Source organism: Protopterus annectens, chromosome 3.part1, assembly GCF_019279795.1.
Source record: "Protopterus annectens isolate FY-2018-M chromosome 3.part1, PAN1.0, whole genome shotgun sequence".
Taxonomy (NCBI): Eukaryota; Metazoa; Chordata; order Ceratodontiformes; family Protopteridae; genus Protopterus; species Protopterus annectens.
In genome coordinates, this window is record NC_056732.1 from 1237453108 (window position 1) to 1237469978 (window position 16871).

The window sequence follows — 16871 nt, forward strand, 5'->3', positions numbered from 1 at the left end:
TTCCTGGTACCCAGGAAAGATGGCTCTTGGCACCCAATCCTGGATATTTCAATTCTCAACACTTCCTGGTGGTACCAAAATTCAAAATGCTTACCCCGCAACAGCTTCTTCCTATGCTAGCCAGAGATGCCTGGTTAGTCACCCTAGACTTAAAAGAAGCCTATCTGCACATCCCCATAAGGGAGTCATGCAGGAAGTATCTACGTTTCAGGGCAGGATCTGTGCATTATCAGTTCTCTGCACTTCCTTTTGGCTTATCTACTGCGCCCAAAGTTTTCACAAAATGCCTGGCTCCAGCCATTGCATACTGCAGGCAGAGAAATATCCAAATTTTCCCGTACTTGGATGACTGCCTGATTCAGGCGGACAGTCAGGAATTACTGCTGCAGCACCTGACATTTGTGAAACACCTTCTCACTTCCTTGGGGTACACCATCAATGAAAAGAAATCAAAACTGGTACCCAGTCAAAAGATTGTATTCCTGGGAGCAAGCTTGGACAAAACATCCCAGATGGCATTCCTCACTTCAGAAAAAACAAGTCTATTTGACCACCTATTTCAAACAAATTGCCACCAGAACCCAGCTATCTGCAGGAAAAATACTGCAGGCCCTAGGATTCATGGCCTCATGATCCTGCTCATTCCATATGCAAGACTGCATATGAGGAAACTTCAGTGGTACTTAAGTCTTTGGTGCCAACATTCTTAGGACCTGGAAACCGTCATTCCTGTCACACCCTGTCTAAAGACAGAGTTCCTTTGGTGGGCAGAAGCATGCTACCACAACAAGGGACTGCCCTTTTTTCAACCCCACGCCGCTTAGACCCTAACCACAGACGCATCTGACTATGCCTGAGGAGCACACATGGACGGCATATGCATTCAGGGCCACTGGAGCCCAAGTCAAATTCATCTGCACATCAACCAAAAAGAGATGCTAGCTGTGCAGAACCCCCTGGCAACTTTCAGAAATCTCCTAGACCCACACGAGTGGCAATTGCATCAAAAAAGGTTTCTCATCCATCATCAGGGTTCCCTTCTACTCATCACTCATTAGACCTGTTCTAGAGTACAGTGCCCCTTTTGGTATGTACCTCACAAGACATCTACAACAACTGGAAAGGCTTCAGAAATACCTCACAAAGAGGATTACTGGCCTCAAACAGATGCCCTACGCAGACCGTCTCAAAAAACTCCAGCTTTACTCCATCGCATATCGCCTACTCAGAAGCGATCTCTGCCTAACATACAAAGCTATCAAACTCAGAGCTGTTGGACATGCTCCACTTAAAGAAATCCCAATCCCTCCGAGCTACACGCTCTAGGGACCTAAACCTTGTCACCACAGTAAACAGAACATACTGGAGGGATAGATTCCTGTCCCAGAGACTTTCCATACTCTGGAACAAACTACCTATCTGTATCAGACAAAGCTCCTTATTAGCACTCTTCAAGAAAAATCTTGATGATTGGATAGGAAATAGGAAATTCACCCCGGGAATCACCTCTGGGGCTCTGCTCGACAGGGACACAGGAAAATAATTTCTTGGGTGGCAAAAGCCAGGATACCTTTTTGGCTAGACTTATGTAGGCCCTAAGGAGAATAGCCTAGTACCTACCAATGAACCTATGAAGATCCCTACTCTTTCCAGGACAACTGCTAATAAAAACAGACAACACCACAGTTATGTGGTACATCAAGAAGCAGGAGGGAACCTACTCCTACCCACTGTGCAGGTTAGCCATGGACCTATGGCACACGGCCTTAGACATGCAAGTCCATCTGCAAGCTCAATTCCTGCCAGGCAAACAAAATGCACTGGCAGACGACTTAAGCAGAAATCTCCTAGACCCACACGAGTGGCAATTGGAGCCCAGCACCTTCAACCTTCTGATTCAGAAATGGGGGACCCCAGAGGTGGATCTCTTTGCCTCCCCCTACAACCACCAGCTCAGCAAATTCTTCACCACGAATCCTCACAGCAGGGCCTGGAAAGTGGATGCCCTATCTTTTCGGTGGGTAAATCTCTCAATTTATGCGTTTCCCCCTCTGATTCTTCTCTCAGGAGTATTACTCAAGATAGGACAGGACAGACCAAGGACAATTCTGATTACCTCCAAATGGCCACGCCAGAACTGGTACCCACTCCTGCGCAGCCTGTCACCAGTGCCACCCTGGCACCTACACCAGAATCCAACCCTGCTCTCATAGCAGGAGGGACAGATTTTGCATCCACACCTGCAAACCCTAAATCTTGCAGCCTGGCTTATTCCTTGAATTCTCCCCCAGCAACCCTAAGCAAGCAGGTGCTGGACATCATTCTTGAAGCCAGAAGACCCAGTACAACAAAAATCCTATGCTGATAAGTAGAAAATGTTCTGCTGCTGGATTCTATCTAAAGGAGAGCCACAACTCTGCCCTCCCTGCCTCTAATCCTGGATTACTTAGCAGATCTACTCCACAAAGGCCTGTCCTTCTCCTCCATTAAGATACATGCCTCAGCCATTTTGGCTCATTACAACACTGAGCCACCTCTCTTCTCACACCCTCTTATCAAACAGTTCCTGAAAGGAGCAAACAACTTAAAGCCACCAAGGAAAGCACCCGCCCTTGCTTGGGACCTTAACTTTGTACTGGAAAAGCACACGCTTCCCCCCTTTGAACCTGCTGCATCAGCAGACATAAAATTCCTCTCTTGGAAAACAGCCTTGCTTGTGGCCATCACTTCAGCTAGAAGAGTGTCTGAGCTACACGCACTTATGGCTGTGGAACCCTTCATTATTTTCCATGCTGACAGGGTTTCCCTCAGGACTAACCATTCCTTCATGCCTAAAGTGGTGTCTAGTATGGCTCTCAACCAATCCATCCATTTGCTAACTTTCTTCCCTTATCCTCAAAATAAAGGGGAAAGGATCCTGCACTCCTTGGACATACACATACAGCTCAGATTATACATTGATAGGACTAAGCCCTTCAGAAAATCTGACCAGTTACTAGTCAGCTTTGCAACAGGGGCAGAGGACAAGGCTATTTCAAAACAATTTCCAAATGGATAGCACACTGCATCCATTTCTGCTATAAGCACCATGGGAAACCAACCCCTAAGGGGGTCAGAACACATTCCACTAGGGCAACATCTACCTCTACAGCATTTCTCAGGAGAGTCCCTACCAGGGACATCCTGGAAGCTGCTATCTGGAGTTCAGTACACATCTTCACCAAGCATTACCACCTGACTATCTTTTCCAAATCCAGGACAGGTTTTGCAACAGCTGTCCTGCAAGGCATACTAGCCAGGCCTAACTCTTCTTGACTGCCTCCACCCTTCTTCAGCTTTGGGAATCCACCCAAGTGTGATGACTGCAACATTGAAACACGAAGAACATAGTAAAGTTGTGTACACTTACCATAAATGTAGATGTTCGAGTGTATTCACTGTTGCAGTCCTGGTTTCCCCTCCCTCCAGCCCCCTGTTTTCTCTCTCTCTCTCTCTCTCCTCCCTCTGGCTATTACTCACCCCTTTCAGGGGTATTGGTATTTACTTTTTACTGGTGATGTTTTCCCCACCATAACTTAGCTCCCTATTTGGGGGTTCCTGACATTTGGGGCAAGAAAAACTGATGTAATGGCATTGGCTGCCTGTTTTTATACCCCTGACGACCTGACATCAGTCCTGGAGCGACAGCATCTGATGCAGAAATATTAAGTCTTTGGTATTCAGGCCAACTGAGGGCTACCTGCAGGCAGATAACTCAAGTGTGATGACTGCAACAGTGAATACATTTGAACCATCTACATTTATGGTAAGTGTACACAACTGTACTTTCAGCAATGCTGAATTTGCAATGCAGTGCTTTCCACATATCGTATGGAGTTTGGCTTCAGGTGAGGAGGCACACACAGTAATAAAATACAGTCAAACTGAGTCTGTGCATTAAGGTTGTATTGCAGTACACCCCACTTGCTAATTTTGGAAACACCTCTAGTTAAAGAATGAAGTAGAAATGCAACTGGAAATTTTACGCATTGAGTATGACCTTGACTAGTAGAACTGAAGGGGACAAACATCACTAGCATGTATACAAAATCCTCAGCCTTTAATTATTGGAAACATATTTTTCATAAATTTTCCTAGGTGTGCGATCTCCTCAGCCCAGATGAATGTATTACTGCAGCAGATATTCTAAATCCTGTATTTTTGAAACAAACTGACCTCTGACAACAAAAACAAGCAGATTTGAAGAAAAAGTCTGTTGCAGCTAATGGGAGTATAGTGATAGTTGTTGCAGAATGCTTGAAATTGTTACATTTTAAAGATTTGAAGTGTATTTATTTTCAAAACCATAACTTAAACATTTTGAGATATTTCGTCATTAGAATGAGTATATTTTCTGTTTCGTGCAGAACTCAGAAATGTCTCAGACTAATAATAACTGCTTGTTTGTTTCACCCAAGATCATGCAAGACAGCTTATCAAAATCACAGGTTAAGCATCCGTTAACTATTGATACAGAAGTAACAGAACAGAATTTCTGTTTTGTGTGTGTGTTAAGTTTATTTTTTTTTCTTCTAGATGAAAATTTTTAAATTGCCTGTGTTTTTTAGGTGAAGTTGGATTTTTATCCGAAGACCGGAGGATAAATGTTGCTGTAACACGTGCTCGTCGTCATTTAGCAGTGATCTGTGATTCTCGGACTGTTGGCAACCATCCATTCTTAAAGTCCCTGATGGATTATATAGCTGAACATGGGGAAGTACGGACAGCCTTTGAGTATTTGGAAGATCTTATACCACAGAATTACTCCCATGAGGCCTCGCACTCAAGCACCCAAGTTCAAGAAAAGACAACTAAAGCAAGTGCAAAGCAGAGAGACAAAAAGCAGCCGGAAAAACAAAAGTGTAATAATATTCAAGATAAAAACAAACAAGCCCTTGATAAATCTAGTGGTTTGAAGATGGCTTCTGTCAGTAACTTAGGTAATGCTCTAGTCTGTTTTAATGAGGACTCTGCACAAACTGGGGCAGAAGACATTGCTTGTCATCTGAAGGCAAAAATTATGAAATTTATGGCAGATGATAAGAAAATGTGTTTGAGCTTTCCTTCTTCATTAAATTCTCATGATAGACTGCTTATTCATCAGATAGCAGAGGAGTACGGTCTTCAACACGAAAGTGTAGGAGAAGGAAAGGAACGATATATTACTGTTAGCAAAAACAGTCTTCCAAAAACCCAGGTTGGACCTGTTGTTGGTAGTGAACCAGAACAGCCAGCACTGCCATGCAGCAGCACTGAGAAAGATACCAAAACTGAATCAACTAAAGAACATCAAATCCATGAGAGTTTAAATCAGGCAATAGATCTGAAATCTTTGCACATGGAAAGGAAGCAGAGAGAAAGAGCTAAACAAGAAAAGACTAAAGAAATCAAGGAAACCTCTGGCATTTTGACACATCAGTTAAAGAAAAAAACAAAGCACGAACAAAAGGGTAAGTACAAATATTGCCATCTTAAAAACTGATCTTTGAGTTGCCATTGTGCAGTTTTGAAAGCAGTGCTTGCAATGTAATTTTGACAAGAATATTTCCTGGCATAGAAAAAATATTGCATGTTCTAATCAACTTCCCGAAGAAGTTAGAGAAAGGAAAAAAAAATATTAGCAGCTGCATTGTGTATAACAACAGATGTCCTTCCACTTCACTGTTGCAGTATTCATGACATTAGGGATCCCCTGCCAATGGTGGCCCAACATCCGGCCAGTATACCAAAGCCTTAAGTTGCTTGAAGGTATGCCATACATCACACATGTATGTTCCTCACGTAGTGTAGGGCATAAAGGTGACGTCCGGACGTACCATCTTCAGAATTTCTGTGCCGCCAGTCCAAATGCAATCTCTTGATCGTCAGTCTGGTTGCTTATGTTCTGATTGCTGGTTTTACTGAGCCATTGCAGTTAAGTGCCCCGTTGGTGTTTCTTTTCACTTATCTTTTTGCTGCTTGTGGGGTTTCATCTCATCCAAGAAGGATACATGCCAGTGTGGAAACAGATTTCCCATAAAGACCACCACGAACAGTGTCTGTTTTGCCTTGGTGCCTTGCACGACCATACATCCTGTTCCATCTGTTGGGACCTTTGTACCTAGAACCCTGCGCAGTAAGCTCTCTTCTCTTGTACTTTATCTTAAGAATCAGCATTGTAAGCTTCTTGCAAAAGATACAATGGAAGGAACCTCTCACTCTGAGGGACATCCGTCAGTGAAGAAAAAGCCAAGAAGCGTAGGCTGGAATCTTCTACTGTTCAGCCTTGCTGGACGTCTCTCCCAAGGCAAGGGAATGCTCAGAGGTTCGCCCAGCTTTATCATTGGATCCCTCTTCCGCAACTGGGTTGGAGGCCAGTGGGGATTCAACTTTAAGCACATCCGAGGAGGCATTGCAGATATCCACTTCGGATGCTGAGGGGGGACCATGACTGATTGTCTCTGAGTGGCCTAAGGGTGTTCTTCAGATATTAGTTAGAGAAGGAGTCCCTGCTACTATCATTGAATGGCATGCTGGGTCAGAGCCTTCCAGTTTCTATAAGGTGGACATCCCATTGTAGAAAAGGAAAAAGACTGAACACATTAGCCCTGCTCCAAAGGACCCCTCAAAGTGAGTGGCAGTCTTTTAGTTGGGTTTATTTAGTGCTTTGATAGCATTGAAACCTCCTGAGGAGGTCTCTTTTCCAGCCCCCCTTGGTTCTCTACTCTCCCTGAAAGACCCAGTGAACAGAACTCTTCTGAGGAAGTGCTAGATTCAGATGAGGAATCCCTAGCTTACTCTTCTCAGATTCCCTGTCTTTTGGATTATGGCTCAGATGAAGAGGAGTCTACTAGTCCTGATACTCCCTTTGAAGATATTTCTTTTGGGGACACAATCTCAAGTATGATAGAGTTCTTTAAATGGGATTTTGCTGAGGTTTCTGAGATACAAAAAAGGTACTATGAGTTGCTTCAGATGGATTCTCCTAGGCCTTCTTCTTTTCCTGCTGTTCTGGCTGCCTTATTGGATGCATTTCCCAATGCTTCTAAGGCTCCAGACTCTCGACCTCCTGCCCCCAAGAAACCTGATAGATTCTATATGGTGTCTAAGGACTATAAAAGTTTGTACAAATGTCCACCTCGGTAGTGTCTGTAGCCTCTGACAAGCCTTCCTAATTGCTTCCTTCTCCCAAGTTACTGCCCTTCAATAAAGATAGCAGGACCATGGAAAGGCTATGCAAGAAGGTTTATACTTCTGCCAAATTGGCTTTTAGGACTGTTAATTGTCAGACCCATATGTCCAGGTATTTGCTGGTGTTCTTATACCAGGCTTGTCAGGTTATTTCTGACCTTCCAGACTCTGAGGGTAAGACTTTTGCCCTCTTCTTATTAAGGACTTCCTCCCAGGTGGCTCGTCATTCCATCAAGTGTAGTTATGATGCAGCAGATGCTTCTTCTAGGGCTGCTGCATTTAAGTCCGTGATGAGGAGGTATTCTTAGCTGTGGCTTCAAGCCTTGCCTAATGATATTAAGGCTAAGTTGATGGATGCCCATCTTGATAATATACACTTGTTTGGTGAAGCTGCTGCTGCTTTGTTATTGTCCCTTCAGGACAAGGGTAAGGCTTTACAGGAACTTAAATGTGTTTGTTTCTCCTGTGCCAAAATTCCAGAGAAATTACCCCAGTAAGTCAGCTTTTGTTCACAGGCAATCTCACTACCCTAAGAGTAAAAAGGGTGGTAAGCTGGCTCCTCCTGATAAAGCTACTCAGACTTCTGTGCCTTAGAAGTCTCCCTTTCCAGATAAACCAGGTGTTGTCTGACTATCCTGTTCTTCCCAGCCATTTTCCTCTTGCTCTTCACCTTTCTCTCTCTCTCTCTCTCTCTCTTCTTCTCTGGCTACAGATTACTCAGGATTCCTGGGTCCAGGGGTATTTCACGGTCTGGAAACCCCTTCCCCCTTTTATGGGTATTACTCAACCCCCTCAAGAACATCTGCCTTTCTTTCCAGAGGTGCTTCTGGATCTTTTGACTCAGGGTACTATTCTACAGGTGCTTGTGTCTCAAAGGGGGAGGGGGTTTTACTCCAGGATGTTTCTAGTGCCCAGGAAAGAGTGTACTCGGAGACCAATTCTAGACCTGAGTTACCTAAACACTTTCCTGAAGGTGTCCTCCTTTCGAATATTGTCTCTTCAGACTTTGTTCCCTCTTCTGCTTCCTCTTCTGCAGTGTCTCTGAATTTCAAGGATGCTTATCTCCATATTCCAATTCATCCCCTTTTCGAGAAGTTTTTACGTTTCTCTGTTACTTTGTGGCATTTTCGGTTCTCTGCTTTGCCCTTTGGCCCCAAGGGTATTCACCAAATGCCTGACTCCTGTGATTGCTTTTTGCAGGATTCAGGGGATCCAAGTCTTTCCTTACTTGGACAATCTTCTATTTCAGGCATCCTCTCCAGAAATTTTGTTGCAAAGTCTTTCTTTTGCTGCTTCTCTTCTGCGAAGGCTGGGGTTCACAATAAACTTAAAAATTATTTTCTGACTCCTTCTCAAGACCATGTTTTACTGGGGTGTAGGATTCAGACTTTGCCTATGCTGGCATCCTTGCCTCCTCCCAAGGCCTTAAGACTAATTTCCTTCTTTCAAACTCTTTTTCCTCTGATTTTTATAACAGCTGGGGAATTTCTGAGAGCTCTGGGATTCATGGCATCCACCATCCCTATGCTTCCAGTAGCCAAACTCCACACGAGAAAGTTTCATTGTTTCTGAAGTAATTTTGGTTTCAACATATGCATCCACTAGAATTTGTAGTTCCTCTGATGCCTTGTCTCAAGAAGGAATTGCGCTGGTGGATTCAGCAGTTGTCTCTAAATCCAGGGCTCCCCATTTATCCCCCTCTTCCCTCTCAGGAACTGTTCACAGATGCTTCAGATGTGAGATGGAGAGCAGTGTTTGGCTTCCTAAAGGTGCAGGGGGTGTGATCGCCACTTCAGCAGAAAGAGAACATCAATGTCAAAGAGATGAGTGCTCTTCTGCTGGTACTCCAGGCATTTCATCCTCTTTTCTTCCCAGGACCTCTAAAAGTATTTACAGACAATACCACAGTGATGTGGTATGTAAACAAATGGGGTGGAGACAAGGTCTTGTCTTCTTTACTGGATGGCTCTCCTAGTGTGGGACCTTGCTATCAAGTATCAAGTGACTCTTCAGGCAGTTTACATTCCCTTAGGTCAATACATTGTGGCAGACACTCTGAGCAGGTCCTTAACTCAATCCCACAAATGAATGCTTCACAGAGATGTGTTTCTGCACATTGTCCACCAGATCCTTTTGCCTCCCCACTGAACAGACAACTTTCTTTATTTTGTGCTGGAGTCCCAGGGATCCTCTAGTATGGAAAGTGGACGCATTATCTTTTCCTTGGAAGGGTCTGTTTATGCTTTCCCTGCCTTTGCCCTCATTCCAAAAGTCCTGTTCAAGATTCAACAGGATGCTCCCAAAATCTTGTTGGTGATTCCCTTCAAACCATGACAGCATCGGTTCCCTCTTCTGCTTTTAGCCAAGGGCAATCATCACAAGTTACCTCACAGGATGGACCTACTCACACAGCTCAAGGGATCTGTCATCCATCCCCACCTGTCCACTCTTCAGCTAACACTGTGGGTGATAGGATTTTGATTCCACATAGATACCTTTTTTTCTGAGGATGTGCTTAGGGTCCTACAGGAGGCCAGGAAACCCAGTACTAGGAAATCCTTCTTATCCAAATGAAAGAGGTTTTCTGTTGGTGTCTTTCTCATAACCTGGATCCACTTAATGTGTGTTTCTTTGGTTCTTTCTTATCTGTGTGAACTGCTCAATGCTGAGTTGGCTTATTCTTCTGTTTAGGCCCACTTATCAGCTATATCTGCTTGTCTGTCTTTATCTCTTCCTTTAGTTTCTAGATTTGAAGCTAAACAATTCCTTAAAGGCGTCCTTAATATTAGGCCTCACAAGAAGCCTGTTCCTCCTCCCTGGTATCTTAATTTTCTTTTGGAAAAATTGACTCACTCCTTTTATGCCAGTAGCTTCACCTTCCTTGCAACATTGCTGTTGGAAGACTGTACTTATCCCTTACATCTGTCAGAAAGGGTATCTGAGCATCAGGCCTTTATGGCTTGCCCTCCTTTTTAGGTGTTTTATAAGGACAGGGTATCCTTGCGCACTAATCCTTTTTTTATGCCCAAGGTGGTGAATGAGTTGTCCCTTAGTCTGTTCATTTGTTTGCCCACTTTTTCCCTTCTCTGCAATCTACCAGTGAGAAGGTGCTGCACACATTGGATGTGCATAGACAACTCAGATTTTATTTGGATAAGACTATTAGAAAATCTGATCAGCTCTTTGTTTCCTTTCATCCTAGGTCCGTAGGATTAGCTGTGTCCAAGCAAACTATTTCTTCTTGGTTCTCTAAAGCTATTTCGTTTTGTTATTCTTCTCATGGTAAGAGCCTTCCTTGTTCTGTTAAAGCTCATTCTACTGGAGCTGTGGCTTCTCCTCATGCTTTTTTCAAGGACTTGGATACTAATGCTATTCTTGAGGCAGCTACCTGGACTTCAGTGCATACATTCACCAAGCGCTACAAGTTAGATGGACTCTCTAGAGTTAGAGTTGGTTTTGCTAGGGCCATCCTTCATGGCATCCTGGAGGGCTCTGCTGGTCCTTCCTCCTCCTAAGTTTCTTCCTGAACTTTGGCATTCTCCCTAATGTTATGAATACTGAAATAGTGAAATAGAAGGTCATAGTACAGGTGTGTAAAATCTTGTCATAACTGTAGCTGTCCTTCTCTTCACTGTTACAGTTTTCACACCCTCCCTCCTCCCCCGGTCCATTTGTCTTCTGGATGTACTAGTTACCTCTTTTTTTTTCCCTTGGTCTGACAATCCTAGTGGGGGTCTCAGTTCTGAGGATGGCACGTTATGACGTCACCTTTATGCCCTATGCTACATGAGGAGCATACGTGTGACATATGGTGTACCTTAAAGCAACCTAAGGCTTTGGTATACTGACTGGATGTCAAGCTGCCCTTGGCAGGGGTCCCTAATGTTTTGAATACTGCAACAGTGAAGAGAAAGGACATCTACTATTATGGTAAGATTTTACACAACTGTACTTTATTGAAAATCGATTAAGTGCTTTTCCAGTGTGAGATGAGCATTTTACTGTAACACTTTTATTTAGACAGGTAAGTTGAAGTGAAAATGGGAATTTTATACACTGAGCATGACCTTGGCTATAGAGCTGCAGCGGACAACTTCCACATCACTTATTAGCATTCATATCAAAAGTATTCAGCCTTTTAATATTAGAAGCATATTTTCATAAACTTTTGTTGATGTGTGATCTTGGTACCTCACTGTAGAGTGGGTCTTGTGATGTGTATGCGCCTTGTTTTATATAACAGTTAGGAACAGTTGTCCTGTACGCCTACATTTTAGGTACAGAAAATCTGTTACCATGCTAGGTACATTTTGGTTATATTGACTATCTAGGATTTGTGAAATATTCATTTTAAACAGCAGTTTAACAGGTTACATGCATAAGTCCCAGAGAACCAAAGAAACTTACTTGCCTTCATTTGTGGTTCTGCCTTCTCCCACCTTGAGAACCTGTAACTCTGCTGTTAATGGAGTTAACATAAAAGCTGTAAAAGGAGACAACTGTTGAAGTCTAACTTGGGCTTCAAGAAAAATGAATGCCACAGATGGGAAAAATACATTTAGTAATAAGTAGATTTCACTAAATCATTCAGCATAATTTTGAATGATGTCTTATTAAAGCAGTAGGAAAAAACTCTGAATTATGGAAGCCATGACTGCATAATCTGATAATCTGGATTCTTGCCAAAGATGAATGGATAGTAGTTTAGGAAGTAAAAGAGCTTCATATGTTTATTTCTGTCTAGCATTTTCTGCTTTATTATGTTCTCATATTAGAAGCATATTTTCATAAACTTTTGTTGATGTGTGATCTTGGTACCTCACTGTAGAGTGGGTCTTGTGATGTGTATGCGCCTTGTTTTATATAACAGTTAGGAACAGTTGTCCTGTGTGCCTACATTTTAGGTACAGAAAATCTGTTACCATGCTAAGTCACAAACAAAATTATTTTCTGGATATAAATGCCAGAATAAATATATTCAGAGCTATCCTGTTGTCCTGCAGTGTACATTTTCCATGCCTTTTGCAGAACTCTGACCAGAGAAACAATTTCTACTTTGTGTTTTAAAAGAACTAAACCACTCCTTTGGGAGTTATATATTTTCCTTTTACTTCCACAACTCATACTTAACACCCAGCACTGCTCAGAGTTAGTATCTAATGGGACCACTTATTTGATCCTGAGGCTACAACCATCATTGTAGTTGACAAATTTTTTTTAAGCCTCCCTTCTCATTTATCATTCCTTCCCCATTGCCAGTGATACTGCAGCTCCTTCCAAATTCTTTTGATCAAGTCCTATATCTACTGTCAAAAGCTAAGAATACTGTTTTCATAGGCCCAGAAAACGCATCTGACTTTTTCCTGGTATATGTGAACTATAGCTATGTTCACCACTTTCTGGACCACTTTAAATAGCCTCTCCACTGGTTACTACCATAAGTACATTTGAGCAGACGTGATGGAGGTCCAAGTAATTACAGAGCAGTAATTATCACTGGCATCATCTGTAAACTTATGAAGCATACTGTAGTTGAGCTTATAAATAAAGACATAATGAACTTTCTGTCCTTCAAACCAAAACAACTTGGCTTTGTCAAAGGCAGATCCTGTCTACTCAAGCTAATCAATTTCTTTGGTAGGGTTAAGGAAGCCGTGGACACTATCTGTCTAGACCTAGCTGAAGCCCTCAGAACAATCCCCTGTAAATGTAATGAACAACAAGCTTACCCAGCTCAACATTAAACCATACATTTTCCACTGAATTCCCAAGAGGACTAACACAGTATAGATTGGAGGTTCCTGTTCCATACAGAAAAAATATCACTAGTAGTGCTCCTCAAGGTTCTATGTTGGGCCTCTCCTCTTTGGCATCTGTTTTTCTGATTTCAAGGCAGAAATCAGATGACCGTGGCTGACCATGTTTGCTAATGATTGCAGACTGGGTGCTGTTGTATGCTTTTTTTATGGATACTGACATGCTCCAGCAAGGGCTTGATTAGGTTAACACCTGGTATGTTCACTAAGGGCTCAATATTAATGATAGAAATGTAGTTTTTTTTTTTTTTGTTTTGTTTTTTTTTTTTTTTTGAGGGGAAGCATGATTGTCCTAGTACCTGCCATTATCAAGTACTCCCCACGTAAAAGTAACACTTTCATCAGAAACAGGGGTATCTTCTTTAGCATTAAAATGTCCTTTTACCACATTTTATTCACAGTCAGGAAATCATTGTACCTGGCACTGTTGATTTCCAAAGGCATTTCCTCTAAAAATAAAGAAGTTATAATAAATTCTTTCTATACAGCCCTAATCAGACCTATCATTGAATATAGGGTCCCTTTTAATGTAGCTCTCCAAACATTTTGCCCAGTTAGAAAAGACCCAAAGACTACTAACCAAGAAAATTGTTGGACTTAACTCCCTTATCTATCCTGAGGAATTAAAGGCCCTCTCACTGTAGTCTTCTCATGCAAGCTTCTTCACTGTGATCGATACCAGAGAAGGGCCTTTTATGTTTAATCTCCTTCACCTACAGAAGACCAGTGGCATTATGAACACTCACATCAATGATATTTACCTTCATTGGTTCATAACTAGGATCTCCTGGCATGATTGATTTTGAAACCCAGTATATCCAGTACTTATGTGTTAGACTTCGACAGCACATAAAACAGAGCAACATGTGACACTGACTGGGACAGATCATTTTCCTCTCAGGAAATGAGAGGGTTTCAAATTAGGTGTGTGTGTGTGTGTGGGGGGGGGGGGGGGGCAGGAGTGATTCCTGGCTTCAGAAATTGAGGAGAGGCAGCTTTAAGAATAATCTTGATGACTGGCTAGGTATTTGGTATAGTCAATATTCCTTAAATATACTTAGCTTACACTAGCTAAGCTTCTCAGTGGTCATCTAGACCCCATGCCTGCTATATAGACGTGAACCCATAACACTGGCTTTCCTACATGTTTGCTGACTTAGTTGATGAAAGTCACCTTTTTGTATTTTGTTTTGGCCACACTTTGTCTTTAATCAGGACAAATAATATATGAGATCCTCCATCAATTTATTCTTCTGTTGCTGTCACGACATCCATTCTTCTTTGTATAACATCGAAAAATGATTACTCCACCAAAAGCTACCACAAAATGTTTATATTTTGTCATTCTTTGTATTATGATCTCTATTTGCTAGTGTCGTGTTTCTGAAATAAAACTTATCATTGTTTTTCATTAGGAGAAAAAATAGTTGGTTCTTACTGCTGTTACCCTGGTACTGTACACAGCTTTACCCTCTTGATATAGAGTTATGCTTTCCCTCCCCAAGATCAGACATCTTCTGTCCTACTGTTCATAGTCGAGCTGTGACATGACTGTAAAATGAGAAAAGCTTGTTGACTGTTTTGATTAGTGGTTATTGTAATTTGCCAAAATGTTCAGTGTGATGAATGCCACTTGGCAGATAAATTTACAGAAGCATTACAGTGTAAGAAAGTACAGTGGACATAAAAAGTGTACACACCCCTGTTAAAATGCCAAGCTTTGATGTATATAAAAAATGAATAAATCATTTCAAAACTTTTCCCACCTTTAATGTGACCTATAACCTGTACAAATCAATTGCAAAACAAACAAATCTGTTAGGGGAAAAATATAAAAAAATAAAAAATGTACAACACTCTGGTTGCATAAGTGTGCGCACCCTTAAATTAATACTTTGTTGTGTATGCACACCCTTAAACTAATACTTCATTGAAGCACCTTTTAATTTAATTGCAACATTCAGTTCTCTTACGTAGGAGTCTGTCAGCATGGCACAGCTTGACTTGGCAGTATTTGCCCACTCTTCCTTGCAAAAGAACACCAAGTCTGTCAGATTGCGAGGGCATCTCTTGTGCACACCCCTTTTCAGGTCACCCCACAGATTTTCTTTTGGATTTAGGTCTGGGCTCTGCCTGGGCCATTCCAAAACTTTAATTTTCTTCTAGTGAAGCCATTCTTTTGTTGAGTTGGATGTATGCTTGGGGTCATTGTTGTGTTAAAAGGTGAAATTCCTCTTCATCTTTAGCTTTCTAGCAGATGCCTGAAGGTTTTGGGCCAAAAAGTGACTGGCATTTGGAACTGTTCATAATTCCCTCCATCTTGACTAAAACCCCAGTTCCAACTGAAGAAAAGCAACCCCAAAGCATGATACTGCCACCACCATGATTCACCGTGGGGATGGTGTTCTTTTGGTGATGCGAAGTGTTGTTTTTGCGCCAAACATACCTTTTGGAATTGTGGCCAAAAAGTTCAACTTTGGTCTCATCAGACCATAACACATTTTCCCACATGCTTTTGGGAGACTTGATGTATTGTTTTGCAAATATTAGCTGGGCCTGGATGTTTTTCTGTGTAAGAAATGGCTTCCGTCTTGCAACCTTACCCCATAGTCCAGACATATGGAGAATATGGAAGATTGTAGTCACATGCAGTACACAACCAGTACTCGCCAGAAATTCCTGCAGCTCCTTCAGTGTTGGTGTTGGTCTTGGTCTCTTGGCAGCCTCCCTGACCAGTTTTTGTCTTGTCTTTTCATCAATTTTGGTAGGACATCCAGTTCTTTGCAACGTCACTGTTGTCCCATATTTTCTCCACTTTTTGATGACTGTCTTCACTGTGTTCCATGGTATATCCAATGCTGTGGAAATTTTTTTACCCTTCTCCTGACTGATACCTTTCAATAATGAGATCCCTTTAATGTTTTGTAAGCTGTCTGCGAGCCATGGCTTTTGCTGTAACAGGCAACTGAGTAAATGTCAGGAAAATCCTACTAGGACAGCTGAACTTTATTTGGGGTTAATCAGAGTCTTTTTAGTTGATGGCAGGTGTGTACCTAAGAAGACTGAATGCTGTAATTAAATCAAGACGTACAATCCGCTCGTTGCATAAGTGTGCACACCCTTAAACGAATACTTTATTGACATAAAGTATTCGTTTAAGGGTGTGCACACTTATGCAACGAGCGGATTGTACGTTTTTTATTTTTTATATTTGTCCCCTAACAGATTTGTTTTTCAATTGAATTGTACAGGCTATAAGTCACATTAAAGGTGGACAAACTCAGTAAGCAGAATAAAAACTAGAATGAACAGCAGATGCAGGGTGGTATCCAAAGAGACGAAGCCCGAATAATGAAAAAATTATTTCTTTACTCAGTCCAATGATCAAAATGAAGTACAAATACACATAAAGTCACAGTTTAAAAATGATAAAACAACAAGTTAAGCGCTTTAGTCAATACTCAGACTTCTTCAGAACAGTGAATTGCTGGCTGATAACTCCTTAAATACACACCCAGTCAATTAGTAAAATATTACCCCACATCATTTCCTTTCAATTAAGAAACATCACAGGAAGTGTAAGGTAGTAGTGAATACTCCCCCTGTTTGCAAGTACACAAAAAGTCAACTAACCAAATGTTGAATCAATAGTGTCACATGTAAAGAATGTTATAAGGCAAAAAATACCAATGACAATATAAATAAATCATAACATAAATAACTGTTTAAGTTTCAAAAGTGGTGCTATAGAAATTCTATCATTAAGACCTGGAGGGGAGTATGCATTCAGTCTGATCTGCCACTTTAACTCAATGTACTCCAAATATTCCTCAACAGGTCTGCCCC

The 16871-nt window shown here is 41.8% G+C and overlaps 1 protein-coding gene across 1 annotated transcript in view; it reads left to right on the forward strand.

Moving 5' to 3' along the window:
• IGHMBP2 (immunoglobulin mu DNA binding protein 2) overlaps nt 1–16871 on the forward strand; it is a 751785-nt gene that overhangs the window by 643402 nt on the left and 91512 nt on the right. Inside the window, exon 14 of the mRNA XM_044067302.1 lies at nt 4608–5489. Within this exon, the coding sequence (XP_043923237.1) occupies nt 4608–5489 (882 nt within the window). The remainder of the gene's footprint in view (nt 1–4607; nt 5490–16871) is intronic.